Source organism: Lacerta agilis, chromosome 16 (genome assembly GCF_009819535.1).
Source record: "Lacerta agilis isolate rLacAgi1 chromosome 16, rLacAgi1.pri, whole genome shotgun sequence".
NCBI lineage: Eukaryota > Metazoa > Chordata > Lepidosauria > Squamata > Lacertidae > Lacerta > Lacerta agilis.
In genome coordinates this window covers 17,506,470-17,520,061 of record NC_046327.1, presented here as the reverse complement: position 1 = coordinate 17,520,061, position 13,592 = coordinate 17,506,470, and the positions used below count along the sequence as shown (strand labels likewise).

General features: G+C 43.0%; 1 protein-coding gene across 1 annotated transcript; it reads right to left on the bottom strand.

Annotated features, from left to right (window-relative positions):
- Nucleotides 1-1,543: 1,543 nt before the first annotated feature.
- On the bottom strand, nt 1,544-12,064 carry ENAM (enamelin). Its single transcript, XM_033173801.1, is given in 6 exon segments — nt 1,544-4,301; nt 4,650-4,691; nt 7,449-7,490; nt 9,032-9,054; nt 9,057-9,430; nt 12,024-12,064. Coding segments are annotated over 6 exon segments (3,234 nt in total). The 3' UTR covers nt 1,544-1,589.
- Between the last annotated feature and the right edge of the window lie 1,528 nt (nt 12,065-13,592).

Below are 13,592 nucleotides of genomic sequence, written 5' to 3'. Positions count from 1 at the left end.
ACATAGCTCGGGGGCAAAGCACACACTTGGTAAGTCCAATATCCCAGGTTCAGTCCCCAACATCTGCAGATACAGCTGAGAAATACACCTGCCCAGGACTCTGGAGTGCTGCTACCAGTCACTGTAGCAGACAATAGCAAGGTAGATGGGCCAACTCCCTGACTATGTATTAGTCAGTTTCCTGTGTTCCTGTGCATTTAGTCTCCCGTGTGCTTAAATAACATTTTAATTGCCTTCTGAAGGACAGAGAGGACCATTATCCCCATGTAACTTGACATCCTGGTACTTCTATTGTTGGATTAAATCAGCACCTCTTACATTTAATTGGCTTTAAGGTAGTACTAAACCACTTTGCTGTCTCCGGGACTATATTACATCATATCACTGGGGAAGCGACGGAGACTGCTGTTTTTCCTTGGAAGCTGGTTAATTATGCTATTTTAAGAGCACCATTAAACCCTGCCAGTTTTGAATTCTGAACTTCTTTAAACTTGTGACAGTTTAATTGGCATCTTCTGCGATGAGAGATGGAGCAAAATGGAACCAGGAAAAATGCGCCACACAGACATGAAAGGGGGGGAAAGTGTCCGTAATAAATGCATTTTAATGTCAAGTAAATGTTCAGAAAAGAAAGGGAAGATTACATTTGCCTCAAACAAGTAATTTGTGCCCCAGTGAGGAAAAGCCATGCCGATGTTTCCGTAACATGGATGGTGTTGCCGTTTTGAAAAGCATTGTGCAAAGTGAAATCAGCAGGGAAGGAAAAGGCTTAGTGCATGAACATAAGGCCATATTCAGAGAGCCAGCAGGATTGCACACACTCAACCACGGGCATACTGTGACATCTCAGACCAGTCCCACACTACTAACATGTTGAGGGAAGGTCTGAAGGGGAGAAGGCTGCCTGTGGTACATAGTCCATCTCTCTCTCTCTCTTTCCATTTGAATTCTGCATGCTTCCAAGAGAATATTTAGGGAAATAATTTCCCACCCCCACCTATCCCTATCTCTTTGGCTGTAATTTGTTTTTAATATTGAATTTTAAATTATTGTAACCCGCCCTGGGACCTGATGGTGAAGGCAGATAATAAATCAAAATATATTAATAAGAATTTCACCATCCCCTGCAAACAGGTTGGAGTAAGTTTACCAGACATCCCCATTTCCCAGGGACAGTCCTTGGATTTACAAATCAGCCCCCTCACAAAATCCATCCCCGGAACGGGGAAGTTGAAAAGTGTCCCCGGATTTATTTATTTTTTGGGGGGAATCTGGTAACCTTAGGTTAGAGAGTTTTGGGAGCCCATTTTGGTTGAGTCCTACAGAAAACCAGAAGAAAGGTTGAAGGTCAGAATGTTGAAGGGTGAAATGCCAGCCGAGGTCTGAAAAACCATATACCAAATGACCTACATTATGCACATGCACAAACTATCTAGACAATTCAGCTGTTATTTCCCCCTCTTTGTAATTATGCAATTATGCACATTCCATTTTCCTGCATCTGTGCTCCGAGTGAGCATTCCATTGTTTTGTTTTGTTTTTTAGAGATGCTGTTTTCCAAACTTGAAAAAAGGAGGTTCTTTAGCATTTCATTTGTTTGGGAAAAGTAAACAGTCTGGTGTCCTTTCCTTTGCTTGCTCAGCCAATTCTTCTCCCGGGGATCTGAATTTCAATGGTGCTTCTTCTATATCATGAGATGGATTAGTACTAGAGATTGGCTGTGGTACAGGTGGCACCATGATGTCTGGCTTTCTAGTGGGCAATGGGTTATCTGGATAAAACTGATCGTGCTGCTGATCACCAGATGGAGCTCCCGTGCTGGATAAATACTGCTTTAACCACCTTCCAAAGCATGGAGTCCTCTTGAACCCAAGTGCTGCGCGTTCTCCTTTCCTAACATCTTCACCATCAAGAGCTGCACTTCTGATCCCTTGAGGTGGTGGCTGTACATTTTCAGGAACAAACTTCATAGAAGCTGCCCTTTCAGATTCTCTTTTGGACTGATTTTCCCCCACAATCCAAGCAAGGACATTGTGTCCGTCACCTCGGATGCTGCTTCCATACCAAGGTGTGTTCCTAGGTGCAGGTAGACCAGTTTCATAGTTGGCTTCAGGTTCATTCTGTTTTCTTAGTTGCGATTTGGAGCATGGTGGACCATTCTGTAGGCCTGCTATTTCCTCTCCAAATGCATCCAAGTTTTCTCTCTGCGATTTTGTTTCCCCAGTCTTCAGAAAAGTATCCCTGTGATTAGATTGAATGCCAGCTGGGTAGGGGGCATGCCTGGCATGCTTTACATGGTTGCTCTCTGGATATGTCGAGCTTCCTTTTTGCTCCCATGAAGCAAACTGGAAACGAGGAGCACTTTGCAGTGGTGCCAGTAAGTTCTCTCTTGGCACTGGGGAGTCACCATCACAGCACAGGTGGCTGGCGGTCGTGTGTGAGGTGATAGTTCTGGGTTCTCTTGGGTAGTCATCTGGGTATCTCAGTGTGTCAGAATGATGACTTCTTTCTGCAATATTAATACTGGAAATGGGTGCTCTTCCATGCATGGCTCCCTCTGTATTTTCAGCATGCGCTGGGTTTTTCCTGAAGTCTGTGGGGTGGGTATTAAAGTAGGGTGAAGTTTCTTTCGGAGCAGATGGGCCCACCATGTGGGGGACCCAAACATCTCTTTCAGGATACTGTGGTCTGCTTTGGAGGAGAGTGCTGCTTTGTAATGGAGAATGTGGTGCTTGGTTCTCCAAATTCCTTTCTCTGGGTCCGAATGCATTGTTCACGCGATATGGGGTGTTTTCTGTTTGTCTCAAGTGTTCTGTGCCATGAACTGGAGAATGTTCTTCTGGAGTCCACCGGTTAATTTCCTCATATGGCAAATTACTTCTTTGGTTGGCTGGATTCTCCATAGAATATTTTGGATATGCATGGTGTTGAGTTGGATTGTATGGAGGGTTTCTGTACTCTCTGTCAAGGTCAAGCACCTGTTTTTCTTGGGTCCATGGGTTTTGCCTGGGATATGGTTCATGCTCCTGCAGAACGTTTCTATGATAGGTGTTTCTTTGCATCTGATTTGAAGGCAAATCTAGAGAATATGGTGGACTTTCTCTTTGGTTTGCTGGGCTCATTGTGGGTGAATGTTCTCTATCCTCCCATCCTCTGGGATAAACGGAATGGGTTTGTTGGCCATTGAGATCCCTTTCAGAGTAAGTGGCATGTCCCGTTTGTTGAAAAGAACCAGATGGATACATCGAGTTATACCTGGGAGGAGCATCTCGGAAGACCTGTGGATCTTCTTGGTTGTTCCACCTCCGGTTTTGTGAAGATTTAAATTGTTCTCTTTCACGATCTGGATGAATAAAGGGCTTCTCCTTCCACTGATACCGCTGGGCTTCTGTTTCAAATGGAGTTCTGCTTGTGGCTGAGAATGCTTCCTGATGGGAAAATGCGCTTGTTCGGTGCATTCCAGAAGGCTGGTGCCGTTCAGTGTTTTCTCTTTCATTATAGACATCCTCAACTCGTCCTACTGTATTAAACTGCAGATCCAGGGAACGGCCTTCAGATGGGGAGTGATTTAGACCATTATCCCTGTAGACTGGAACTTTATTCCACTGGCTTTGTGGATCAGAACTAGGAAAAGGCACTCTTTCTCTTTGACCTGATGGGTTCATCTCAAGATAATGGGGTTGCCCTTGTTGCTCATATAAGTTAGGTCTATTGTTCAATGAGGGAGGGTTGCTGTTTGTATTCTGGAGATTGCCTCTGTGGTTAGAGTACTCTCCATAAGACAAGGACTTTGTTGGGCTTTCAGTTTGGGTAGAGGGGTTTCCTCTATAAATCAAAGCATTGTGCCTTGTATCTCCCATATCTGGTTGGGGCTTATAGACATGTGCACCATACCCTGAGGGTTGTTGGCCCCCTGAAGGAAAGCTTTGAATGGCATTGACATCTGGAGATGGAGGCCTTTGACTTGAGGGATCAATGCCATTCCATGTTGCTCCGTTCCTTGCCGACACATGAGCCGTGGGTGACGGTGTTGGGATCCCATTTCCACTGAGCAAGTTCCTCTCAAGGCCTGGCGAATTAGCCCCATTGCCTGCTGAACTGAGCCCAGAAGCAGTGCCATTCGCTGCCTGGCTTGGTTGATTAGAGATGGTTGAATTTGTTTCCAAGACCGTTGAGTTGGTTGCGGGATCAGCTGTAGGGGTTTCTTTTTCTTTTGCCTCCTCAAAGTCTTGCTCAAGCATCTCTTCAGAATACGGAGGTCTGCCTCCCATCCCAAGGTAGCCATATCCGTAATAGGGGGTCTACAAATATAATTAAAGAGAGTAAAATAGTTTGATACCACCCAACACAATAAAATTACTAGCAATTGTGAATGAAATGTTATTGTTAATAGAATTATAAAAGTTATTTTAACTGTGGGTTAAAGGCCTTGACCTCAGAGATGCATTCATCACTCAGCAGTCCTGAGCACTAGAAACATTAAAGCCATGCGGTCTGTGCATCCTGACCTTCTTGAAGGTCAAGGGCAGGGTGCTCCCAAGTGAACATTATAGCAGGAGAATGTAGAAGGATGCCTCGGAAGTCGTCTTTCCTGCAGCTTCATATATAGTTTAGCTCACACCATCCCAATTATATCAAATTGTATTTACCCCTTCTTCATTGCTGGCAGGTGGCTGTCCAAATGGCATATGCTGGAGAAAAATAAAATTGAGTAAGTTTAGATAGACTTTGCAGGTAAGGCATAAAAATTAGATTGCTTAGCTATTCTGAAACATAAAGACCAGTGTCTAAGCACACATGGTGTGTTGAAATTCGCAAGGTTCTCCCTCGCTTCTCAGACACGAGCTATTTGATCAATAATGAGGGACAGATTCATACCCACCCACCACACTACAAAAAATGCTTAACTCCTTTCCCCTTTGTTCTACTGAATCCATCTCTTTATATTTCTTTTTTTTTGAAGTATTTTTATTAAAGATTTCTTGATTTACAAAAGTATGTGCAATGTCTCTCTCTCATATTTTTTACATGTATCATTTTTACAAATCAGTTTCATTTGTTGAGACATTGGGAAGAAAAAGGGGGAAAGAGGTGGATAGGGTGGGAGGGTGGGTGGGGTTGGGGTTGGGTGACGATGTTTCTATTTTACTTAATATATGTAGGGTTTGATGTCAGCGTTGCTTGTGCAGGTTCTCTTTATATTTCTAATGGAAGAATCAACAGCATTTCGGATTCACTGCGTGGATCTATATTAGTTTTACAGGGCTTGTTTATTTACTTTTCTAACTTTTCCAGAACCACAACAACACAATTAAAACATTGATAATCTTAAGAATATAACACAATCCCTCGCAGCCCATGGAGATACTGATAGGAATGCTTTGGTGGTGTTTCCTGCTTGGTAGGGGGTTGGACTGGATGGCCCTTGTGGTCTCTTCCAACTCTATGATTCTATGAATTCAGACAAAGGCATTGTCAACCAATCATTCCTGGTTAAACAAGCCACTTTAGCTATGGGATAGAGCTAAGTGGTCCCCAAAATTGTCACCACTACCCCCAAAGCCTTTAAATGGAATATCTTACTCCCCGATGTGGACCAAATGGTTGCTGTTGGAAGCCTCCATGACCAAACATCTACAATGCAGAAGAAAAACAGCCACATGTTAGCATAATTGTAGTTTCGCCATTGTTAGTAAATGTTATCAGTGTCTGTGGTGCTGTGGCTTGAATGCTAGGCAGCTGTTCATATCCCAACTAATGAAACCAAGGTTGCTAGTTGGTGACTGGACAAGGAATTAGCTTAACATACCACCCTGGCCAAATGGTTTACAATTTACAACAATAAAGAAGTGCTCTGAGCATGCAGGATCAGATGAGAATATTTCAACAAAGCTAAACTTAGGGCCACTTCACACTTATTATGGGCTGTATGGGAACTTTATAATATAAACCACTGCACATCAGCACCTCTGGACTTCCCCTGGTCCCCACATTAGCATCTCTGTGCCTCCCCCGCCCCCTTCCTCATGTGGATGGTGATTACTTCCTCCTCCTCATACATAAAGTTTAACAAGGAAGTGGCACCAATTCCACCCATCATTCATCATTTTATTTGTATGCCGCCTTTCCATAGTTAAAACAGTGCTCAAGGCTGCTTACAACATGACAAGATTTAGATAATTACCAACATAACAGAAGTCGTACACAATAAATAAAACGCATCAAAAAGTACACAACCAAATGGAAAACAATTTCCACATAAATCATAAAATCTAGGTAAAAAGGTTAAAAAGGTAAAGGGACACCCTGGACGGCTTTCAGACCGAGGGAGCCAGCGTTTGTCCACAGACAGCTTTCTGGGGCATGTGGCCAGCACGACTAAACCGCTTCTGGCGCATTAATATCAATCACAATTTAAAATGACATAAATAAAAAAATAAAAGCATTTTGAAAAAAGAAACGAAACAAAAACAGGGCCCTCTCTGCCCACCACCAGCAGCAGCAGCACTCCTTTATGGAGCCTGTCAAGCCCCACCCCAAGCCAGGTGGAGAGAAGCAGAGCAGACTCCCAGCATGTCAGCACCAATTCCCACTTCCACTTTTAGCTCTACAGGTAAGTGCTTGTCAGAGATCAGAGCATCTGAACAGCATCAAAGTGACCCAGAAGGTAAGAGAGAATGGGGTGAGATCTAGGAGACACAACGATCCAAAAAATTAAATTAAAAATAAAATAAAATATATATTTTTTTAAATGCAGCCCCCTGATACTGCTTAAGTTTTTCATGGATTCCTCCTTCCACCCACCATCACATGACAGATCATTTTGGCACCTGTTGACTGCCACAAGAACCACAGATCTGGTGTTTCCCAGAGTTTTCATGGTACAAAAACATGGATCATTAATGGATAATGCATAATTTTTACATGGAGTCTCCTCAAAATCACCCAACCACAGGTGTGGTTTCTGATTTATTGGTGGTTCACTTTTCTTCCTATGTAAACAAAAACCATAAAGATCTGTGAGGAAGCATGCATTGGACCAATGTTGCCATGGTGCCGGCAACAAATCCATTGAAGAAATCTTAGTAGATGAACCATGTGAGTTTTCAGTGATCAGCTCAATCTGCATACAGATCATTTTCAAAAGTATCATTATTGTCAGTTACTGATATTAATGAATCCATCAATATACCGCTTAATGCCAAAATGAGTTTCTAAGCCCTTCCTCCCATGTTTGAGAAGAGGAAGCTTTGGCTGCCCTGAGAAAGCATCTTCCACCTGTGAATTTAGAAGAATTTAACTTAGAAGTATTTTATTTTAAGGAGAGATCTGCTGGCCAATTAACCAGAAGTCCTTTTTAATAAAAAACAAAAAAGACCCCACAACTGTAGCCCTTAAAATGATTGTCAAATTTCTCTGCGTGTGTTAAACAAGGAACATCCATTCACCTGAGGGAAGTGCCAAGGATATTGTTGCTGTGGTGGGAATGCCTGGAGGGGGAAAGAGAAGGTGTCATTATGAAAAAATCTAACACTCCCTGCAAAAAAACAAAACAAAACAAAAAAAGTCTCTATGTCATGATTACAATAAAAGAGAATAGTGTGATTCCACCTACATTTCCAGCTATCATTGTTTTGCCTAAAATGACCACTGAGAGTAGCTTCTGTTCTGTTGGTTTGCCTGACACCACATAACACATGGGTAGGCAAACTAAGGCCCAGGGGCCGGATCCGGACCAATCACTTTCTAAATCCGGCCCACGGACGGTCCGGGAATCAGCGTGTTTTTACATGAGTAGAATGTGTCTTTTTATTTAAATGCATCTCTGCATTATTTGTGGGGCATAGGAATTTGTTTCCCCCCCCCTCCAAAATATAGTCTGGCCACCACAAGGTCTGAGGGACAGTGGACCAGACCCCTGCTGAAAAAGTTTGCTGACCCCTGACATAACACATTTCCCCCTTTAACGTGGAAAATGTCCAAAACTAAGGTGTGTAACACCATACATTTAAGACATGCACCCTTCCCGAAAAGAAACCGTGGGAACTGTAGTTTACCCCCACACTTGGCGCCCCTAACAAAACTACAGTTCCTGGGATGCTTTGGGGGTGTGTGCTTTAAATGTATGGTGTGTACATTCAGTGCTGGCACATGTGCAATATGTCACATGCTCTCATTTTCTCTCCCCCCCCTCAATACCCATCCTTTCTGATGCATATGCTCTATAATCATAGCCTAAAAATGAAAACTAGGGTCGCCACCTGTGTCTTTTTCCTGTGTCTTCAGGGGGCCACTTACGCATGGGCAAAGAGGGCACAATTTAGACCCCAATTTTTTTGTAATTGCATAGAAAGAAACTAAATCTCCCCATAGCGGGAAGGCTGTGACCAAGTGACATTTGTGCCAGCTCAGTGTGCCATCCAAATACCAATTTCAAGGCCACAGCTCTCCAAACTTGGGGTTCTTTATTTTTAACCCATATATGGGCAGGGCAGTCCTTCAAATAGAGAATGCCTTCAAATATAGGACGCCACTCCCCACCTCCTGTAAAGTAGGCCAAGGGGGTCACCCTAACATTTTGTGACAAGTAGAAAATTTGCAGCTTCTTTCCCTGGCCTGGAGATACAGCGATGGGAGTAAGGGCTGAAGGCCAGGGACTGACCCAGGACTATTGTTGCCTGAGGCAAGGTCAATATGGCACCTCCTCTCAGCCCTGGTCCATGTACAGAAGCTGACTGGACTGGCAGCCGACTCTTACTTCAATGGGACAGCATCCGCCACCCACCTGAGCAAAACAAATTATATTAGAAGCTTCAGGAAAGGTTGTGTGGAACTCACAGCTCTGTCCTCCAAAAGAAGGAAGCGGGTGTGGGGACAGACTTCCACTGCTGCCCTACAACATCTGCTGCCTGAAGCAGATCCTCATTCTGGCTAATGATAGGGCCGTCCCTGCTGATCCCTTGCAATGGCAGATGTTGAGATGCCGGGGACATCGGAGCAATTCCCCCCCAGATCAAACCTGCTTGTTTACCTGAGGCTGTTGCTGCTTCCCCCTTTGGGGTTGATGACCAGCACTTGTTGGTGAGTCTGAGAAGGGCGGGTATTCTGAGGCTGCCTTGGTGGCTGCTGTAATCGTGGTTGTGGCTGCGGACGCCTCGGATGTTGTGGTTTTAACTGCGGCCTTGGCTGCGGCCTGATGTTTGGCTGCCTGGCCGCTGGAGTTTGGTGAGGCTTGCGTGGGGGCAGCCTGGCGACTTGATGCACTGGTGTCTGCTGCGGCCAGAGGAAAAATCTCTGCTGGGGCGATATAGGCTGCTGGGGGAACATCTGCGGGAAACCCGAGCGGTAGCCATATAAAGAAGCTGCCAAATGAGCCAGCTGAAATGTGATTGAAAGAGAAACAAAAGCAGCACATGGTGAGATAGCATTTCTGATTGGAGTGTTGGTCTAAGACCAGTGAAACCCAGGTTCAAATACCTTCTCTGCCATGATGTTCGCTGGATGGCCTTGGGTCTCCCTCAACCCTACCTTGCAGGGTTGTCGTGAGGATAAATTGAAGGAGAGCCATGTGTGCCGCATTGAGATCCTTAGTGGCAAGGCAGGTTATACATGTTTTTAAATATATGTTGGAAGCTGCCCAGAGTGGCTGGGGCAACCCAGTCAGATGGGTGCGGTACAACAACAACAACAACAACAACAACAACATGTAATAAAATCATAGAATAATAGAGTTGAAAGGGATCATCTATTTCAACTCTCTGCAATGCAGGAATCTTTTGCCCAATGTAGGTCTTGGACCATGACCCTGAGATTAAGAGTCCATGGTCTACTGACTGAGCTATCCTCTGGAGTATAGAAAGTTGTATGTTCCAAGAACCAAGAAAAGAGTGAACTTACTTGTGGGAATTCATGTATCCATATGGACCAAACTGCATCATCTGTGAAGAAATATACCTGTCAGACTGTGTTTCATTTCAATCTGGCTCTCCATGAACAACAGTATTTGAACCGAACAGGTTTTCAATTGAATCAACATGATTCTAGTCCCATTGGCTTCACTAGCACTGCGGGAGGGTAAATTACCCCTGGCCTGTCAGTCATTTTAAAATGCTGGAAGTGATAAATTATTTTCTAAGCCTGCCAAACCTCACTTGCTTTCAGAGCTGCCTGGACAATAAGCTGAGAACTACAGCTGTACACAAACAAACTTGAAATGGGCAAATATGAACCCAGGTATGGAAGAATCTGTCTAGGTGGGCAGGGGTAAAAGAAGGAAGGGCTCACACACACACCCCGGCCGCCTGACAAACTACACCTGCTGCGTTTCAGTCTTCTACACAACAATAAAGGTGCAAGAGTCCTGTCCTGTTCTGTTTTTTCACTCTGGCCCCTCTAATGCTGCCAAGTGTTTAGGTTCATCAGGGGAATGTGTTGTATAAGAGAGTGTGTGAGACTGTGCTTCTCTTTTGGGGGTTGGAGTGTATATACAAGTGTTTAGGAACAGAGGTGAATTAGACTCTCCAGAATTTCAGGCAGGGTTTTTCCTAGCTGGAAATATAATGTTTTAAGTGCATTATACAAATGTAACATTAGGTGTGCTGGTGAGCTAATGGCAAATTCCAGATATATTTTACTTTTTTAAAAAAGGCATTTTCACAGCGTTTTTTAAATATCTGTTTAGATCCAGCCTGGATATGCCAGTGATTGAATCTGAGACTTTCTCTGCCGCAGTGTTTACTAGCCTAAACAGACTAAACCACCGGCCGGGGGGGGGGGGCTGGATTATTGGGACAGAGTAGCCCCTGGAAATACAGAGCTGGATAAATCTGGTTGAATGGAAAATGGAAGGAAATTTACTTACTTCTTCACTCTTACTTCCAAATCCTGCCTTACGGGGTTTGCGCAGCTAAGGTAGAAAGAAGAAAAAGTGGTGCTGAGTGATCACCACAGAGGAAAATTTTTAAAAAAGAGGAGGCCTAGCAAATTGGCCGGATCTAAAAGGCTCACCGACACGGCCCAAGCTGTGCCCATGAGGCAAAGATAACAAGGGTTAGCTTCATTCCTTCCCTTTTCCGGCCTATAAAAACAACATACACACAGTCAACCAGTCCATCCACATATATTGGGCCATTCATTTTAGCACCCTGGCTTGCTTATATCATGTAAGAATTTTAAGAGTGGGCATCTTCAGGTGTCTTTAGTGCAAAGCAGCAGCCTACTCTTCATTCTGGTTACATGACTAGGGCATAGCTGTCAACTTTTTCCTTTTTTTTAAGGGAAATCCCTTATTCCGAATAGGATTCCTCGCAGGAAAAGGGAAAAGTTGACAGCTATGGACTAGGGATGGAGGAGACATTTGTGTGGCCTGCTGTGGGAATACATTTTTGGTTTCCTCCCGCGCGATAGCCGCTTTGCCGATCCTTCCACGCTACCGCGCAGAAGGAAGAAGATCCGGCTGGAGTTGGAGCCTGGATCCCTCCGCGCCGTCCCAAAAGCGCGCCAGGAAGCCTCCTGCTAACGGCTGCAAGGCTGGTTTCCCGCCCGAAGACTCGTTATTGCTATGTTGTGATTGGTTTATGCTGAGTTGGTGACGCTGTATAATTTGTTAATAAATAGCCCCTGCCTCTGTTAGCAAGAGAGAGAGTGACACAGAGACGGAGAGCTCGCTCGCATTCGTGAGTGCACTTAAACCACCGACTGCAGTCTCATTTATTTTGGCCTCCTTCTGCTTCTTCGGGCCACAACCTTTTACTTTGCTTCTTGCTGCCTATCGCTATCCTCTTCAGCCTTCATCTAATCCCGAACTCCTCACGACCTTCAAGAACCCTTCATAACCAGTGGGAGCAGGCTCTCCAGCGACTGGTTATCCCGACAGCCTGCATGTTAATACAAACCTCCCTAAAAGGCAGGTGGTAAGACACCAGGTTAAGGAAGACTGACATAGCCTAGTTCTAAGATAGAATAGTTGGAAGTGAAGCAGGAACAGATTTTTGGCATACCTCAGCAAACAGATCCAGGCATACCTGATGCTGACTATGTCTTGAAACGTTTCCTCCTTTACCATAGAGCCTCAGAACTGCACTGCATAAGAAGACATCCCACAAATCACACCTGAGAGAACATAGGACAGTTTTTTTTAAAAATAATATTTATTGATTTTTCCAAAAAACCACAAAACGCATCCAACAACAAAACAACTACAATAAGAACAAACAAAAACAAGTAACACAACTACAAAATACAATACATCAAAGATAGAAGAAAAAACAAAAAACAAAAATATATCATCTTACCAAAATCTACTTTTTTCTATCATCATTTTTTGGACTTCCTCCTGTTTCCCCTTATTTGCGTCCCTTTAGAATATTTCACGTAACCTTCCAAATTTAATTTTCCTCACATATTTTATACATATTATTATCTCTTAAAAAAATAAAAAATACAACACTTTACCATCTAAAACTATTCATATCTAAAACAATTCCAAATCTATTCTAAAATCCATATATTCCTAAAATTCTCCTTAATTACTTCAACTTAAAATTGACAGCCTATCCTTATTTTCCAAACACAAATTAATTTTAAATATTACAATGTTTTTTCAAATACAATTTAATTTTTCCCCATTCTTTTTCCACCGCGTCCTCTCTCTGGTTACGGATTCTCCCGGTCATTTCAGCAGGCTCCATATATTCCATCATCTTCATCTGCCATTGTTCAACAGTAGGTAATTCTTCCAATTTCCAGTTTTTTGCTATTACAACTCTTGCTGCTGTTGTGGCATACAACACTAAATTTCTATCACATTTCAAAATGTCTTTACCTAAAATACCTAACAAAAAGGCTTCAGGCTTTTTCTTAAAAGTATATCTAAGTATTTTTTTCAACTCATTATAAATCTTTTCCCAAAAGTCCTTCACCTTAGGGTACAACCACCACATATGAAAGAAAGTTCCTTCGGATTGCTTACACTTCCAACATTTCTTACTTAATCCCTGATGCATTTTTGCAAGTTTAACAGGGGTCAAATACCACCTGTAAATCATTTTCATAAAGTTCTCCCTTAATAAACTGCACGCTGTAAATTTAATACTCTGGTTCCACAGTCTTTCCCAATCCTCCATCATAATGTTATGCCCAAGGTCTTTTGCCCATTTAATCATAGCCGATTTCACCAACTCATCTTGCGTATGCCACCCCAATAATAAATTGTACATTCTGGAAAGATTTTTACTTTTCGATTCTAGTAGTTCTGTCTCCAACTTGGATTTTTCTATCTGAAAACCAACCTTCTTATCTGCTTTGAATGTTTCATTAATCTGATGATATTGCAGCCAGTTCGTAACTTGGTCTTTCAATTGTTCATAAGTTTTTAACTTATAATTCTGTCCTGAAACATAGGACAGTTTACAACCGGACCTCCAGAACGGATTATGGTTGTAAACCAAGGTAACCCTGTAATAGGTATCTAAGCCATTTGCACATAACAAAATATGTATTTTATCAAAGTAATTGTTGAACTGAAATACAATTAAGAGGAAGTATATTAATAGTGAGATACAATTAAGAAGAAGTATATTGGGAGGTGGGGC